Source organism: Thermobia domestica, chromosome 17 (genome assembly GCF_964235325.1).
Source record: "Thermobia domestica chromosome 17, izTheDome1.hap1.1, whole genome shotgun sequence".
Lineage (NCBI taxonomy): Eukaryota > Metazoa > Arthropoda > Insecta > Zygentoma > Lepismatidae > Thermobia > Thermobia domestica.
In genome coordinates, this window is record NC_137470.1 from 113683477 (window position 1) to 113701257 (window position 17781).

Genomic DNA, 17781 nt, shown 5'->3' on the forward strand with positions numbered 1-17781 from the left:
TTACACCACCTGCTGCACGACCTGCAGTAAGCTGATCATGACGATATACAGTGTAACCAGAGAGAACGGAGTTGATAGTAGAGGTAAAATGTGTTTCCTGAAGACAGAATATGGTAGGATGAAACAATGTCAATAACTGCTTAAATTCCTCGTAGTGAGTGGAATAGCCATTTAAATTCCATTGAAGAAGAGACATGTTCAACAAGCATCGAGAACAAGAAGCGAGGTACTGCGCTTGCCTTTTTCACGGCCTTCCACAAGGGTAAAATCATCGAGCTCCTCCTCCACCATATCATCCATAAGAGACTCGTCATCACTAGGTGGACTACGTGACGTATGCTTCTGTTTCTTCGCCCCAGGGGGGGTAGAAGACTGGGTGCGTGAATATTTCTTCGATGCCTTGGTAGAAGAAGCAGTGGAAGAGGGAGAGACAGCTTTGGAAGCATGAGCCTGGAGCTGTTTTTTTCGTTCCTTTTTAGTGAGGGGTTTGGTAGGAGGCTGGCTGTTTGACTGCTTCAAAAACTGAGTTATGGAGGGAGTAGGAGCAGACGAGATAGAGCCAGCTGCCGGAGCGGCAGGAGGCTGAGAAGCAGGAATGGGCTTAACAATTCGTTGAGGCGAACGATCGTTCAAGGGAAGCTTAGGCTGCGAAGCAGATGATGATCGGTGCTTCGTGCGAGATAGTCCTGGGTTCACAGAAGTAGTGGTACGGGACACCTTGGAAGAGACTGGCGCACTGGGAACCTCAACGTCAGTTTGGGTAGCAGAATTGACTGTCTGGGTACCTCGGGATCTGCTGATCTTTAGAAGCGAAGAGAAACTGGTGCCGAAGTTGACTTTTGGCTGTAGTCTTCGTTTAGCCTCAACGGCGGAGATCTTCTCGATTACCATCAATTCACGGATCTTCGTCTCAGCCACAAAAGTAGGACAGTCACGTGACCAAGCTGGGTGGTCACCTTTACAATTAGTGCACTTCGATGGGACCACACATGGGGCCGGACCATGAGCTGCAGAACTACAATTGCCACAGATGGCAGAGGCATGGCAAGAAGGGGCTTAGTGGCCAAAATGTTGGCAGTTAAAGCACCGTAAGGGTAATGGTATGTACGGGCGGACCTTCAATCGATGGTAAGCAACGTTCAAATGCGTTGGAAGGTCAGGTAAAGCGAAAGTAATGACATACGAATCCGTGGACTGTATTGTACCATGTTTCTTCGTTGTAATGCGATGGACGTCTGTGACATGGCTATCCTTAAGTTCAGCACATATTTCCTCCTCTGGTAACTCTCGCAAATCGAAGCAAGTGATGACTCCTTTGCTAGTGTTTAGTTGTCGATGAGGCTCAACCAGAATAGGAACAGGCCCTAAGTGCGTACTAGCGAGAAGTAAGTGTGACTGTTTTTCTGTGGTCGTCTGAACAAGGAGCGTCCCATTCCGTAATTTGCGAATATGGCCAGGAGGAAACGTTCCTGTGGCAATGTGATGAAGTTGTCGATGAACTATGAACGGAGATAATTTACTTAATGCTCCAACGGTATCACTTGATCTATCTTTAATAATTAAATACCTTGGTGCAAGACCAAGTTTTCCTCTCTCTCTCTGTCGTGGGTGGGTGGTTGATGCGTAGCCATAACTATAGAAAGCCCAAAATCCTCTCAGCTTCCCCGTCATGGTTCGAAGCGGCCAACGAGGCTGGCAGGTCCTACCTGCATGACCCTTGTCAGCAAGCTAAGCTGTGACACCAAGTCAAAATGACAAGGAGGCAGAGCCACTTCCACCGCCGACTGATGGGTACTTTTGAGAGGACCCACGTCCCACCGTGTAAGGGGAGGAACCAATGTTTCATTGGAGATTCCCTCACCGCAGACTCCCAGCATTCCCTTTCAGGGCATCACTCATTCTGGTCCTGCTGGGTGCGCATGCGCTGCACTCCTCCGTCCCACGGCCCCGGGTCCAGCGTCATCCAAGAAAATCCAAAATCAAAACCAGTCCATTGCAAGGTTGTCTTCTAAAAGAGCAGTCCACATCCTAGGCTTATATTTTTAACTATGCTCGATCGCAGGTTTTAAATGCCGGGTGATCGGCCCGGCACAACCCCCAGCCTGGAGGACCAGTGGCTGATTGCAGTTCCGAAGAACTGGGAGATGGGGGCGCCACATCCCGACGCCGGGGACAAATCAAAGGAGCGCGGATCAAAATGAAGTCCTCGCTGTTACGTGTTGGTAACTTCAATACCCCTGATTCTAGATATCTGCTTCGACTAGACGAATCCTTGCCACTAGTGGCACACTAGCGGCAATCTTTCGACGCGTCACTATATCGACGATGGCCATTTACCGGCTAGTGGGCCACTAGGTGTTGGCGAAGTTTATAGCATGGGGAAGCTAATAGACAAACAAACCAATAAATAACTCTAAAGCCTTATTAAAAAGTTTTCCCAAAATTTACATCTAGCAAAATCATTTGTTGGTATTCCAAAACTGTAAATTCACCTTTATTCATAATTTACTTCTATCGTAGTTTTGATATAAGAATTATATGTCTAAAACTGAAGCACAGGTCATTAAGACTTTTCTTTTGGGGGGAGCTTTAGTCAGATTTAGCAGTTTTACTTAACAGTCAGTCAATTTGGATCTGTGATTTCAGAGTTTTAGAGATTTCCTTAAATTTTTCATTTCTACAACAATTTGCAACTAACACCATTAACGTATCTCTTCCGATATTTCCATAGGTAATGGCTTCGTCACTCCCAGTATATTTCAAAGAATAAACTATTTACTGGTCTTACTCCATCAATGCGAACTACATTTAATATCCAACAACTCTGTGAATTTTCCCTTAAATCTGCAAACTTTCTACTAGGTTAAAACTGAGTATTTTCTATTTTCTTATTTCCTTGCTAAAACGAAAGTGTTCTTTATACAACCTAGAAATGATGACTCTATACTACATTATGTTGCATAGGGCATTTTATGTAGCATATCATTTGCCAGTTGGATACTTTCTTCGTATATTGAAAGTAACAGGGATTAAGTCCTTCTACACTTACATAAGAGGGAAACAAATTCCTTTTAATTCGTGGAATTGTACCAATGCACTAGTCCAGAGAGTTTTAATTTAAGATGATGATGATGATGATTATTATTATTATTATTATTATTATTATTATTATTATTATTATTATTATTATTGACTTAGCTTTTCCTGAATATTAAGCAATATTTCACAAAAAGCTGGTATTTTTAAGCAAATGTGTTCGATATCAAGTTTTCATAAAGTAGTCACGGTAGCTCAGTGATAAAGCGTTCACCTTTGGTGCATGGGATCCTTGGTTCGACCCCAGCTCGCACCAAGTGAATTTTGTGATGGAGAAATACCATGTGCATCGGTTTTCTCGGGGTTCTCCCGTTTTCTCTCACATTCTTCATTCCACCATTTCATTCATTTCTCATCATCACCGTGTCCTTTAGCCTAGCCGGTATAACCGTAGGTCGTGAAAATGATATGAAAAAAAAGAGAAAAAGTCAATACTCCAAAAAGAAAAAACACAAACACACACACACACACACACACAAACGATAATTTGACATCAGCTTTCTTCCTTTCTTTCTTTTTTTCATGACAACAAGCGTCATTCGATGTAACGTCATGTCGATATAACGAGGGGTAAGACTGGAAAGACTGCCAAAGTCGCGTATGTTTTTTTCCTGTTCCTGACACAAATCCGAAGTGCTGTTGAAGAACGGGCAGGGGAGGTATAACATACAAGACCATAAACTGAAAACAATAACTGTTTCCAGTAGTACACGTATTCTAATACTGAATAAATACGTCGATTAAAGGATACTATCAATAAGTTATTTCCTTATTATATTGTTTCTGTTCTTATTAACATCAAAATTATACACTTCCTATGTTTTGTAAATATATGGGATGGGATGGGATTCGATGTGGTGTCAAAATAATAAAATAACTACGAATCCGTCACTCTATCCACTTAACCACGGAGGCTACATTGCATTTATTTTTTCCTTAAGCAATAATCTTCATAACCATGGTGCGTATCGCTTCGAAACTTAAGAGTTTTTCTGTTTAATTCTATATTTCCGTACGACATCTTAGTTACAGAAGCTAATTTATATTTGGCAGGCAATCTACACACTAGGTTTTAACCAATAAATGTAACATTTTACTCCACTATGCAGTTCCTTGATCCAACTCCTCGACTTCCCTACTGAATTCCCTCCGCAAACTTGCTCTGCTACTGGAAAAATCCCTAGAAATCATCGTTGCCAGTATACACAAAACCAAGCATAATTTTGTTTTTTGTTTATATTTTTATTATCTTATTATATTTTTTGGAAATATCTCCTTAGATGGATTGCCTTCTATTATCTCCACAAACTAATAACTGAATTTTACCCATAAACGTAAGGAAAATGGAATAAATGCGAAAAATCGTGAGTTACAGTATACGCGCAATATTTTTTGCGCATGTGGGTAAATCTCACTATGTTATTAATATTATATGTTTAGTCTTTATTTTCCATGAGTTTAAGGAAAACGACAGTTAGGTAAGAATATCCTAGGATAGATTTACCCGCCGGTATATGTTCGCTGATGTAGATTTACACCTCACTGCGGTATTAGTATTATATATTTTGCCTTTATTTTTTGAGTTTAAGAAAAAACGAAAGGGGGTTACGAATATTCTATGATAGATTTCCCACCGAAATATGTTCACTAAATAGATGTACACATCACTATAGTGTTAGTATTATAAGTTTTGTCTTTATTTTGCTTTGAGTTTAAGGAAAACCGACAGGGGTAAAAAAATCTTCGGGTAGATTTACCCTCGGCATATGTTCACTGATGTAGTTGCACACGGCAGTCCTCTCAAATCATTCATCCACTAATTAAACTAAATGAACAAAAAAAAAATAATTAAATTCCCCCACATACACTCCAACAATCACACTTTTGTTAGTCTAATAGGTATCCCGGAGTCTTATGTCCGACCCAGAACCAATTACAATTGTTCTTAAACCAGTACGACAAGCTTATTTAGATAACCAAAATTAATTAACGGCAATCAATTAATAAAATATTCTTAAACCACCATATAAATTCCAAAATATAAACATTTGCATAAATATAGTAACTTACAGAAACTGGAATAAATATAAATATTCAAGTTACAGAACAAAAATTTTCGTTTTTCTTGCTTTTTTTTTGATTTTCCTGGAAGGCTGTCTTCAAACATCTCCATCTTATTCATCCGATGACAATTCAATAGGTACCAAATTTACAAAACATTGGATCGATCCCGACAATAATGCGCATTCATAATCATATCCTCTATCACATATACAGATCTGCAAATAGAAACAGCTGTTAATAACTTGTATATATATATATATACTTTACAGTTTTTACATATTAAAAATGTCGACATTTTATTTAACATTCTAAAATTATTTACAATCTCATCCTTAGCTTCCAAGCATTCCAAAAAGTTGCAATTACTGTCTTAACTCGCGATACTTCTTCGTTAATGACACATGAGATTTCCTTACATCACGAGAATCATTTACATTTTTAACTTCTATGGTATTCTGAGTTAAGAATCGTATAATTTCATACGGACCAGTCCAACGGCTAGATAATGACTTGGTGACTTTATCTGCTAGCGACGACTTGACTTGGGCTTTCAACAAAACCTTATCCCCCACTTGATATGAAGTAGATAACCTACGCTTATTATATTGCTTCTTCTTCCTTCGCCAGAATAGTTCTAAATTCTCCAAGGCTTTTACTACCAATTGAGGATCTTTCTTCATCACATCGGCACTGGGCACATTCCATTTTACATCCAACGGATCACAAATGTTATAGGAAAATACCATTTCCATCGGAGTACATTTAGTTTCTGCATGTTGGGCATTATTTATCGAAAATTCAATCTCGTGTAATCCTCGATCCCATTGATTCTGCTTGTTTCCGAAGAATATCTTCGGACTATCCTTTACAGTACGTATATATCTCTCCCCCGGATTAGAAGCAGTATGATAAGGGGATATACGCACATCCTTGATTCCATTACTAAACAGGAAATCCCTAAATTTAGCAGACGTGTAAACTGAATGATTATCGTGCCCAATTGCAAACGGAAACCCTCTGCGACACATCAGTTTGTATAATTTATTTATCAAGGTCTGGCTAGATAGATTCTTGAAAGGTTCCAGAAACACCATTTTGGAAAATGAATCAGCTACAATCATACAATATCTTCCCGACCTTGTATCTGGCATTGGTCCAAGGACATCTGTGTTCCATAACCCATTCACTACCGTAGCATAGCTCGAAATCAATTGACCCATAGGCTTCTTGTTACTACTTTTGTTCTTCTGACTCAAGTCGCACGATAACACATAATCCTTAATTTGGTCCAGCATCCCCTCCCATGAATATCTTGAGGAAACCTTTCCTATCGTTTTGCCCAACTCAAGGTGACTTCCGGGCAAAATAGAAGAATGATAATACTCAATAATATTTGGAGCTAACTTCTTGGGTAAATAGATCTTGTATGGATTATTATGGGCCTTAGTCTTCTTACACAAAATCCCTTGTACCATTTTATAACCATCAACTGATTCCTTCCGCCTTATTTTGTCGATGATTGATCTTAATAAAGGGTCCATCTTCTGATGCTCTTGCACTGATTGACTAGCAAAAGGCATTGCCCACATATTAACCATACACATGTTTGTCATTTCTTCTTCATATGTAGGTTCCAAATGCATTGATTCAAAATTTTCAGTATCATATAACCTCGAAAGGAAATCCGCGGAGATATTCATATTCGTGGAGATTGACTTAACTTCAAAATCAAAGGCAAATAAACGATATAGCAAGCTACCATATTTATTAACTCTCCGCAGGTTACGCATCGCATACACTAGTCCCATATGATCCACTCGCAATTCGAATTTCGAATGCAGGTACGTTCTAAACCGTTCCATTGTTTCGATAGCCGCTAATAGCTCCAAAACAAATATAGGCTTATTTTTATCATAAGACTTCAGTTTCCTGGAAAAGAATGCAATTGGACGCTTCCTACCTTGGTCATCCTCCTGCTCAATACAGCCGCCTAAGGATTTTAAACTGGCATCTGCGCTGACTATAAACTTCTTATCCAAATCCGGAAGTTTTAAGATCACATGACTCTCAAAAAGGTCCTTAATATCCTCCAAGGCCTTTTGCTGTTCGGCACCCCAATAATACTCCTGCCGTGGTGAACGAAGTCGAGTCATAGGTTCTATGACTTCCTGCAATTGAGGGATGAACTTACTATAATATTGGAGAAAACTAACCAATGATATTAACCCTTTTCTATTTTTCGGTGCTGGTAATTTCTTGATCACTTCTAGCCTAGCAGGGTCTAAATACATATTTCCTCCTTCTATTTCATACCCTAAATATGAAATCCTCTTGCGAAACAAGTTAGTCTTCTTCACAGATAAAGTTATACCCACTTCGTCAAATTTTTCCAACACCTTCTCTAAAAGATGCTTATGAGATTCAATATCCGTGGAAATGCAACAAACGTCATCAAAGAATCATTCCACTCCTTCATTCTTCAATGGATATAACAGTTTCGTTAAAACCTTGGATAACATATAAGATCCGGTAGCTAACCCAAAAGGAAGAAATTTAAATTCAAATAAGCCTCTATGGGATAAAAATGCTGTGTACTGAGTAGATTCCGGGGAAAGTTTCAAATGCCAGTATGCTTTTTGTACATCAAGGTGGCTATAAATAGTTCCTTTAGACAAACTCGCTAATACATCTTCTATCCTTGGCGTATACTGCGCATTGATACAGAGTTTCTTATTCAAATCTTTATAATTAATTACCAATCTCTTATCCCCCGTTTTATTGCCTACCAAAAAACACGGAAAAGCCCACTGGCTTTGACTTTTCTGAATTATATTTTGTTCTATCAGATTATCAAGAATTTTATCTAACTCCTTCTGGTCAGCTCTGGAGAGAGGATAAGCTTTTTTCCTGATGGGAACATAATCATTCAGAAGTATGGTGTATTCAAAGCTCTTAATCTGACCTACACGATCACAAAACACATTAGGAAATTTCTTAACCAAGTTTTCTACGTACCCTTGCAAGTTTGGATGAAACTCGGCAATTTCAGGATCCACTTGAACAGGAACAGTATGAAATTCTTCCTCCCGTGACTGGAAGTTCATGCCTAAGTTCTCAGCACTCCATGCACCTCCTTAACTGGAATCTCCCGGAGACACTTGCTGACTCTGGAAGTTGAACCCATCCTCAACATCCGGATAGTGACCACCATCTCCCTCTCCTAGTGGACCACTGGAACCATTCTCTCCAAAATGAAGTAACATGGAACTCTGCTCATCAGTATTTCCCGTCGATACTCCTGGATTGCTAGAATCACCACTGCACACCGGGACATGGACTGGATCATCTCGAACTCCACTGCAAATCAAGGGCACCTCTACCCTTGTGGCATCCATATTGGAATTGGAAACGCCGCTACTGTTGACCATGGGTAGGCCTAACCCACGTTGGCAATCGCTGAAGATTGAAGGTACACCTGGCTGTACACGACATCCATCAGAGACTAGGGCCGCCTCTGATTCCACCTGGATTCGACTTCTTGATTGTGATTGACTCCCTCCAGACACACAACTGATCTCAACAGGACCAGCTATAAAATAGATTAAACTATTCCGATTAGCACTTCCTAAACCTGGATCATGAAATGAACCCACACTGGTAGGACAATCAATGGGTAATGGAACACCTTTCAATGTCCAATGATCACACGAATACTCCAATGGCTGACCACTTTCCGCTAATCCAGCCACCTGGTATGACGAAGTTGAATCTCCACTCATCTTAGATTCACGCAAGTTCCTTTCTAGTTCTTCTAAGTCTGTAGACTTCGAAGATTCTTGCCCAAGAACCGGTGGGACCTCTAACACCTTATGTTCCAATGATGACACCAGTAGTCCATCCATATTATTGGATTTCCTATGGGGCCCAAAATTCTTATTTCGGCCTAACATAATATTATAGGCTCCCTCACTGAGATTCGGAGAAGTCTGCACGGTCATTTCAATCGCGCCAAGTCTCCACTCTCCATGTTCCGACGTCTCTTGCAAAAAGTCACTCGATTTCTTCTCTGGTATGGCTATACGACTAAGTTCACTAATTCTGAGTTGGATACACTGCAGGTATCCCCCACCGACGCCACTGGACGACTCTGGCTCAAATGTAGTTGACCACACTTCTCTAAGGGCTGTACATCTGTAGTCTTCTTCCGTATCTAATCTACGAATCTATTATCCGCACTGTCTAGGATGGAAACCCTGAAATCTTGCGTAGCCTTCGACGACGACGACTCACACCGACGCTGTTCCATGACCATCCCACTCATTCCCATGGACGGTGGTGCACTTAAAGGATAAAAATTCCTTCCATTCAAATCTTGGTCCTGGGATATAACACTGGGAGCATGTGCATAGCCCGACGGCGACGCCTCACACCGACCTTGGTTTAAGTTCCTACAAACAGTTTCCATTGGTGTCCAATGTACAATTGGATTTCGGAAACCACTCTCGTGAATGTCCTCCTTCCGTAGGTTGGCAACACTGGTGACAGGATTGGATACCGACGGCGAAGTTACTTCTGACGAATCATCGACAATTTCCCAACCAAACACTTCCGACGACTGCCCTGGCCTCCTCAATGAACAAGCTGACTGAAAACTTTTATCATTCCTTCCTTGCTCAGAAGGATAAACTTTAACACTATTATCACTAGACGCCCTCTTCGACGCTAAATCACTAGGTGCATTAAGTTTGCTGCGTCTTGACAAACAAGGTTCGTAAACAACATCATCAGAAAATTCGAAGTCTCTATTCAAAAATTCGTTTTTACTAATTTTAGACGCCGACGCTAAATCATTACACATACCGTCGCGACGGCTACGTCTCCACCCTCTTCCATATAACCTCTGGGGAAGAGCCATAGTCTTATTACTTGATTTATTTTCTGTTAGCACACCGCAATAATCATCTCGAAGATCTTGGATCAATGACGCCGACGCCTCACTCGATGAACGGCCAAACCGACGCTCTGAAATCAACCGATGATCCTTACTACACCCAAAGTCCATCGATAGTTCAAGATCACTGTCCCTGGTTTGGAAGCTAAACTCACTCATAATATTATTGTCCACCGACGCCGACGCTGATGTTCCCCTATGGCTGAAACCTCTCCGACGCCTCTTCGGACTACCTACCTGACTCTGTTCTGATCCTCTAAACATCTTCTTTTCACCTAATGGACAAGTCACAAACGTCTGGGCACATTTTATACGACGATCCCACGACGGCGACGCTCCCTCGGGGCTATTTCGACGCCACTGCCTCGATTGAAAAACCATCGAATGCTCCGGCCAAAACGACTCCAATTTACTTTGCTGATCTTCGTAAACAACTGCCTGATTATTACCACTTCGACGCTGCTTCCACCTCGACGCCGACGCTGGACGACGCTTGGCATTAATTGACTGCACACCACGACGCCCCTCGCCTCTGATGTCTCTAGACTCCATGCGGTTAAAAATCTTCTCCCGAAAACGCGACTTCACTTCAGCTTCCAAGTCCGACGCTGGCGACGCCGACGACGACCTACGAATGTCCTGACCTTTCTCACAGCGCTTCTTATTAAATTGTGGATTACCCTTCTGAGAGTTCTCAAAATATGAAATTTCATAACCTTCACCTTTCACAGCAGTCACATTAATGTCTGGACTGGACATCGTGACGTCACTCAATGACACTGACGGAGCACACCGTTCGGTGACTCTGAAATCATCCAAGCCAACATCCGGAATTTTCATAAATAATCTAGCTAAAAACTGGGAGTTGGATGCACAATTCTGAGTTCGGTTTTTAACTCCTACGGCACTGCTACTTGTTGACTGCAATTTACTCACAGATTTTTCACGAGAAGGTTTATATAGGATTGGCACCGAAATGCCTTCTTGACCTAAATACAACGTATCTGATATTAAATCCAAACGAGCATTCAAGTATTTCAGTTCACCGATACCAATAATAAACTTCGCCTCTAGTCGGTCCACGAAAAAGAACTTCAGCCGATAAACTTTATTGCTGAATTTTAAAGGAATATAAACACACGACGTAAGAGTCAATGCTTTACCAGAAATTCCAACACCTGTAAACATCTCCTTCAGAACCTTAACAGGACTTCTTTGTTTCTGGTTCCACTCATCAAAACATTCTTTATTGAGTAAGCTCACCGATGAACAGCTATCTATCCCCCCAATCATACGCTGTCCTAATATAAATACTTCAACGAAAGAAACTACTAAATCCTTATTATTACACTGTTTATTCGTACCCAATAACATTTGAGCACCCCTTTTAGAATTGCTTCTAGAGTCTCGGTCTAGCTGGGATCGCACCCGGCTCCTTGGCTTCGAAGTAGTGGGCCTAACCCTTTCTTTTGAAGAGATATTAACCCTATCAAAACTACCACCAAGTTTCTTTAGATCTGGTACTGCACTATATGTAACACTAGAGCGAAAGCTAGGATTGACTTCCCTCTGCTCCGCCACTGTTTGATTCCTAATCATGCTATTGTATACAAGTTGATTTCTGGAATGCATTTCATACTTTCGCACTTCATTCATTAATGTATCTAAGTCATTTGGAGCATCGTATTTAAACAATTCATACTTAAGAGCGGGTATCATACCCTCCATTATATTCGTAAGGATCGCTGTTCGATCTGTCCTTCCGGTACAAACGACATAACTATCGATAACCTTTTGTACATACTCCATAACATTTTCGTTAGGCTCTTGTAAACAATGAACATAAAGATGTAAAATTTGTTGTTTTCCTAATGGAGTCACAAAACGATCAAACAGAGATTTGCATATAACACTCCAATCATTAGTAACCAACATTTGTTTACTAAATTCATTATAGAACATACCTGATGTCCGTCCCAAGGAACTAACAAAAACTGCCTCCTTCGGGTATTGTCCAGTCTGAATTATCCGATACACCGCCAACAGGAACTTAAAGGTAACCATATCGTCCATTCCATCACAATGGGGAATACTATCCACTTGATGTAAGAAGTTCTCATTAGCTGCCATAATTGTAATTTTGTCCATATTAACACTATAAGGAATAAACGCATTTAATTTCCACTTTTCACCAAACCCACGAGTTTCGTCCTTTTTCTCGCCTTCACTCACTAACTTAAATGGATTCGTCGCGCACTGTCCAACAGACTCGGCTCCAACAGCAGGCTTATCACTCCTTCCTTCGTGTCCATGACCTTGCTCAACCAACAACTCGCTCTGCCCAGATAATGACGTAATACACCTGTTATTTCTTTCAGTGTGAACACAAACATTGGAAACTGATTCCGACTCACTATCACTTTCATTTAAAAACGAAAAAGTACGCAACTCCGAGGACTGTTCAGAAGAAGAGGAAGTTCTATTATTTCTTTCTAGAAATGGATTTGTATCTCTAAACCGACCATGGTCTCCATTCTCGAAATGATTTAGGCACAATTGAACTGGTACAGTGCTCTGACTTGAATTCATATCACTCCAGTTCGAACCCCGCGCACCTTCCATGGTGAAAAAGAGACTGGTTATCGCTATATAACTACAAAAAGATAAATAACGTTTCTCTCTTCTATTACTTATAATGCCTCTCATAATAAATGTCCTCTGAATTACCTTTCACTAAACCACTTATTTGATTTAAATAGTTTCTGAGAGAGAAAAATGTAAGTTTCATTACATAACTTACACAAAAAAAATGTCTTCCACTTCACACACAACTATACACAGCTCTCTGCTCAACTTCAATTACATACTGAAGTTGGCGATTTTGTGTTACGCTGTGCTCATGTGACCCTACCGAAGTAAGCATGGACAGTCGCATAGGGTAAGGTGATCCCAGTCGAGAAATCACCCCACGTTTTGTTTGATTAACTTGTGAAACTGAAGAAGAGAGAGAGACAAACAATAGTTCACTAAATTCACCAGAATATTGCTGAGACCATACGACATAAAGCTTTCTTTCACTTGGAAAATTACTTACTTGAAGCGAAATAACAGATAAAAAAAATGATCATTAAGAAATATATCACTAAGTTCTTCATTCGGGTTAAATGATAAGCTCTTATGAACGAATATATCTTTATAGGAATTAAATAAACAAACGAATGTACAAAACTTAACAAATCTTGAACACTGGAGTCCTTATCCACCACAAACATATGCTTCTAATGAGACTTACACCTTCCATTTAAACGTCCACAGAGTCACAGAAATCCATTTTTTTTATTTAGTATTAATACGTAGAACAACCTTATATCAATGTTTAATCAAATTTCTATTAATAAGAAGAGCGAAATATCACAACTCATTACAAAATCTGCTCAAACTCGTCGTAATAATGTGGATTTCGTTTAGTCTCCAATTCTACACTAGATATATTTTACCCTTGCTATCACCAACTTCAGTATGAAGCAGCCTTACACATCTTTCACATACATGATGGTATAGTTTGTCAACCAACCACTTGGCGGCGCTGATTAACCCTTTAACAAAAGAAAACTAAGACGCAACTCTAATACTATTCTAGTTACTTTTTTTATTTTATATATATAAAGTTACGATACGTAACATATGGTATTAATATTATCTGTTTTGTCTTTATTTTGGTCGAGTCTAAGGAAAACCTACAAAGGGGGTAAGAATTTAGTAGGATATATTTACACCCCGGTATATGTTCACTAATGTAGATGTACATTTAACTATGGTATTAATTTTATATATTTTGTATTGATGTTCCTTGAGTTTAAGGAAAAAAGACAAGGCGGTAAGAATATCCGATAGTTTTACCCCCCGGTATATGTAGATAAACACTTCACGATGATGTTAGTATTTTAAGTTTTCTCTTATTTTCCTCGAGTTTAAGGAAATCCGACAATGGGGGCAATAAAATCCTAGGATAGATTTACGCCCAGGTATATTCTCACTAATGTGGGTGCACACCTCACTATTGTTTTATATATATATATATATATATATATATATATATATATATATATATATATTTACTTTCTTTGCGTTTATGGAAAACCAACAGAGGATAGGAACATCGTAGTATAGATTTAACCTCCGGTATTTTATCACTAATGTAGTTGTACAGCGGTGGACACTTCTAAATGGTACACCTTAGCCGTAAATCTCCATATGGCTGTACCATTTAGAAGTGTCCACCGCTGTACACCTTAGCATGGAATTAATATTATATATTTTGTATTTATTTTCTTTGATTTAAAAAAAACCGACAGGGGGTAAGAATATCCTAGGATACTTTAACCCCCCGGTATATGTTCACTAATATAGGTGTACATCTCACTGTGGTGTTAGTATTATAGATTTTGTCTTTTGTTTTCTTTAAGTTGAACGAAAACCGACAGGGGGTAAGAATAGCTTAGAAAAGATTTACCACCCGGTATATGTTCAATAATTTAGATGTTCACTTCATTATGGTATTCATATTATATGTTTTGTCTTTATTTTGTTTGAGTCTAAGGAAACCCAACAGGGGAGGTAAGAATATCCTTGGATAGATTTAATCCGGTATGCGTTCACTAATCTAGACGTACACCTCACTATGGTATTAGTATTATATGTTTTCTCTTTTTTGAGTCAAGAGAAAACCGACAGGAAGAAAGAATTCCCTATGATAGATTTCCCTGCGTTATATGTTCACTAATGTAGATTTACCCCTCACTATGGTATTAATATGAGAAATTTTGTGTTTTTTGGGGGGGTTGAAAAAACACCGACAAAGAGTAAGAGTATCATTAGATAGAGTTACCCATGGTATATGTTCAATAATGTAGATGTACACCTCACTATGGTATTAATATTATATATTTCGTCTTTATTTTCTTTGACTTTAAGGAAAACCGACAAGGACGTAAGAATATCATAAGATAGATTTACTTCACTGTATATATTCACTAATGTAGATGTACAACTCATTATGCCACAAATTTTATATGTTTTGTCTTTATTTTTGAGTTTAAGGAATACCGACAGGGGGGTAAGAACGTCCTAGCATAGTTTAACAGCGTTATATGTTAACTAATATCGATGGAAACTTCACTATGCTTTTAGTATTATAAGTTTTCTTTATTATTTTTGAGTTTAAGGAAAACCGACAATGCGGTAATTATATATTAGGATAGATTTACGCCCCGGTATATTCTCACTTATGTAGTTGTACATCTCACTATGGTATCAATATTATATACTTTGTCCTTACTTTCTTTGCGTTTAGGGAAAACCGACAAAGGTTGTAAGAATATTTTGAGATAGGTTTACCCCCGTTATAAGTACACTAATGTAGATGTACACCTCACTATAGTATTAATATTAGATATTTTTCTTGATTTTCTTTGAGTTTAAGGAAAACTGACAGAGGCGTAAGAATATCATAAGATAGATTTAACCCCGGTATATGTTTTCTAATGTAGATGTACACCTCACTGTTGTAATAATATAATATATTTTGCCTTTACTTTCTTTGCGTTTAAGGGAAATCGACTGGAGGTGTAAGAATTCCTAGGATAGATTTACCCCCGGTAATTGTTCACTAATGTAGATGTACACCTCACAATGGTATTAAGAATATATGTTTTGTCTCTATTTTCTCTGAGTTTAAGGAAAACCGACAGGGGGAAGAATATCCTAGGATAGATTTACGCACCGGTATTTGTTCACTAATGTAGATGCACACTTCACTATGGTATATGTTCACTAATGAAGATGTACACCTTACTATGGTATTCATATTATATGTTTTTTTATTTTTTTTCGAGTTTAAGGAAAGCCGTCAAGGGGTAAGAATATCTTCCGATAGATTTACCTTCCCTTATATAATCAAGAATGTAGGTGTACAATATGGTATTATTTTTATATGTTTGTGTTGATATTCTATTAGTTTATGGAAAACTGACAGATTGGTTAGAATATCCAAAGATAGATTTACCTCCGGTATATGTTCACTAATGTAAAATGTACACTTCAGTATGGTATTAATATTGTATATTTTCTCTTTATTTGCTTTGATTTTAAGGAAAATCGAATGTGGTGAGAATATCCCAGGATAGATTTACCCGCCCGTATATGTTCCCTAATGTAGATGTACACCTCAATAAGGTATTCATTATATATTTTGCCTTTATTTTCTTTAAGGCTAAGAAAAAGAGACAAAGGGAAGGACATCCTAAGATCCTAAGTTTTTCCCCCGGTATGTGTTAACCAATGTAGATGTGCACCTGATCATGGTATTGATTATATGTATTTTTTCTTTACTTTCATTGAGTTTAAGGAAGAACAAAAGAAGGTATAAGAATATCCTCAAATGAATTTTCCTCTCGGTATATGTTCACTTAGGTAGATGTGCACCTCACTATGTTATTAATAATATATATTTTGTCTTTGTTTTGTTGGATTTTAGGGAATACCGAAACGGGGGTATAAATATCCCAGGACAGATGTATTCCAGCTACATGTTCACTAATGTAGATGTGCATCTAACTACTGGTATTATTATTATATATTTTGAAATTATTTGCTTTGACTTCTTGCAAAATGGCAGCGGGTATGAATACCCTAAGCTAGACTTACCTCCCGTTATATATCCAGTAATGTAGATGTACACCTCACTATGGTATTAATATTATATTCTTTGACTTGATTTTCTTTGAGTTTAAGGAAACCAGACAGGAGGTAAGAATATCCTTTCTTTGCGTTAAAGAAGAACGACATGGGGAAGGATAACCTTGGATAGTTTAACCCCCGGTATATGTTCACCAGTAAAGATATACACTTCACTAATGTGTTAGTATTATAAGTTTAGTCTTTATTTTCGTTGGGTGTAAGGGAAAATCCACAATTGGGGCAATAATATCCTAGGAAAAGTTTACGCTCCAGTATATGTTCACTAATGTAGCTTTACGCCTCACTATGGTATTAATAATATATGTTTTGACTTTACTTTCTTTACGTTTAAGGAAAATCGACAGGCGAGGTAAGAATATCCCAGGATATATTTACAACCGGCATATGTTCACTAATATAGATGTTTATTACACCAGATATCATCAGCTTACTATGATATTAATATTATAAGTTTTGCCCTTATCTACCTTGAGTTTAAGGAAAGCCGATAAGGGGTAAGAATATCTTCGGTTATATTTATCTTCTGTTATATAATCAATAATGTAGGTGAAAAACTCAATATGGTATTATTGCTATATGTTTGGCTTCATTTTCTATGAGTTTATTCAAAACTAACAGAGAGGTTAGAATATCCATAAATAGATTTACCTTCGGTATATGCTCATTAATGTAGATATTCACCTTACTTTGATATTGATATTAAATGTTTTCTCTTTTTTTCTTTGAGTTTAAGGAAAACCAACAGAAGTTGTAAGAATATTCTCAGATAAACTTTTCCCCAGGTATATGTTCATTAAGTTGGATGTATACCTGACTATAGTATTAATATTATACGTTTTGTCTTGATTTTCTTTGAGTTTAAGGAAAACCGGGAGTACGCACGAATATTCGAGGATAGATTTATCCACCGG

The 17781-nt window shown here is 38.5% G+C and overlaps 1 protein-coding gene across 1 annotated transcript; it reads right to left on the reverse strand.

Annotated features, from left to right (window-relative positions):
• Positions 1 to 1056: 1056 nt before the first annotated feature.
• On the reverse strand, positions 1057 to 1671 carry LOC145674132 (uncharacterized). Its single transcript, XM_081743959.1, has one exon. The coding sequence runs from the start codon at positions 1669 to 1671 to the stop codon at positions 1057 to 1059; it is 615 nt and encodes a 204-aa protein (XP_081600085.1).
• Positions 1672 to 17781: the final 16110 nt, after the last annotated feature.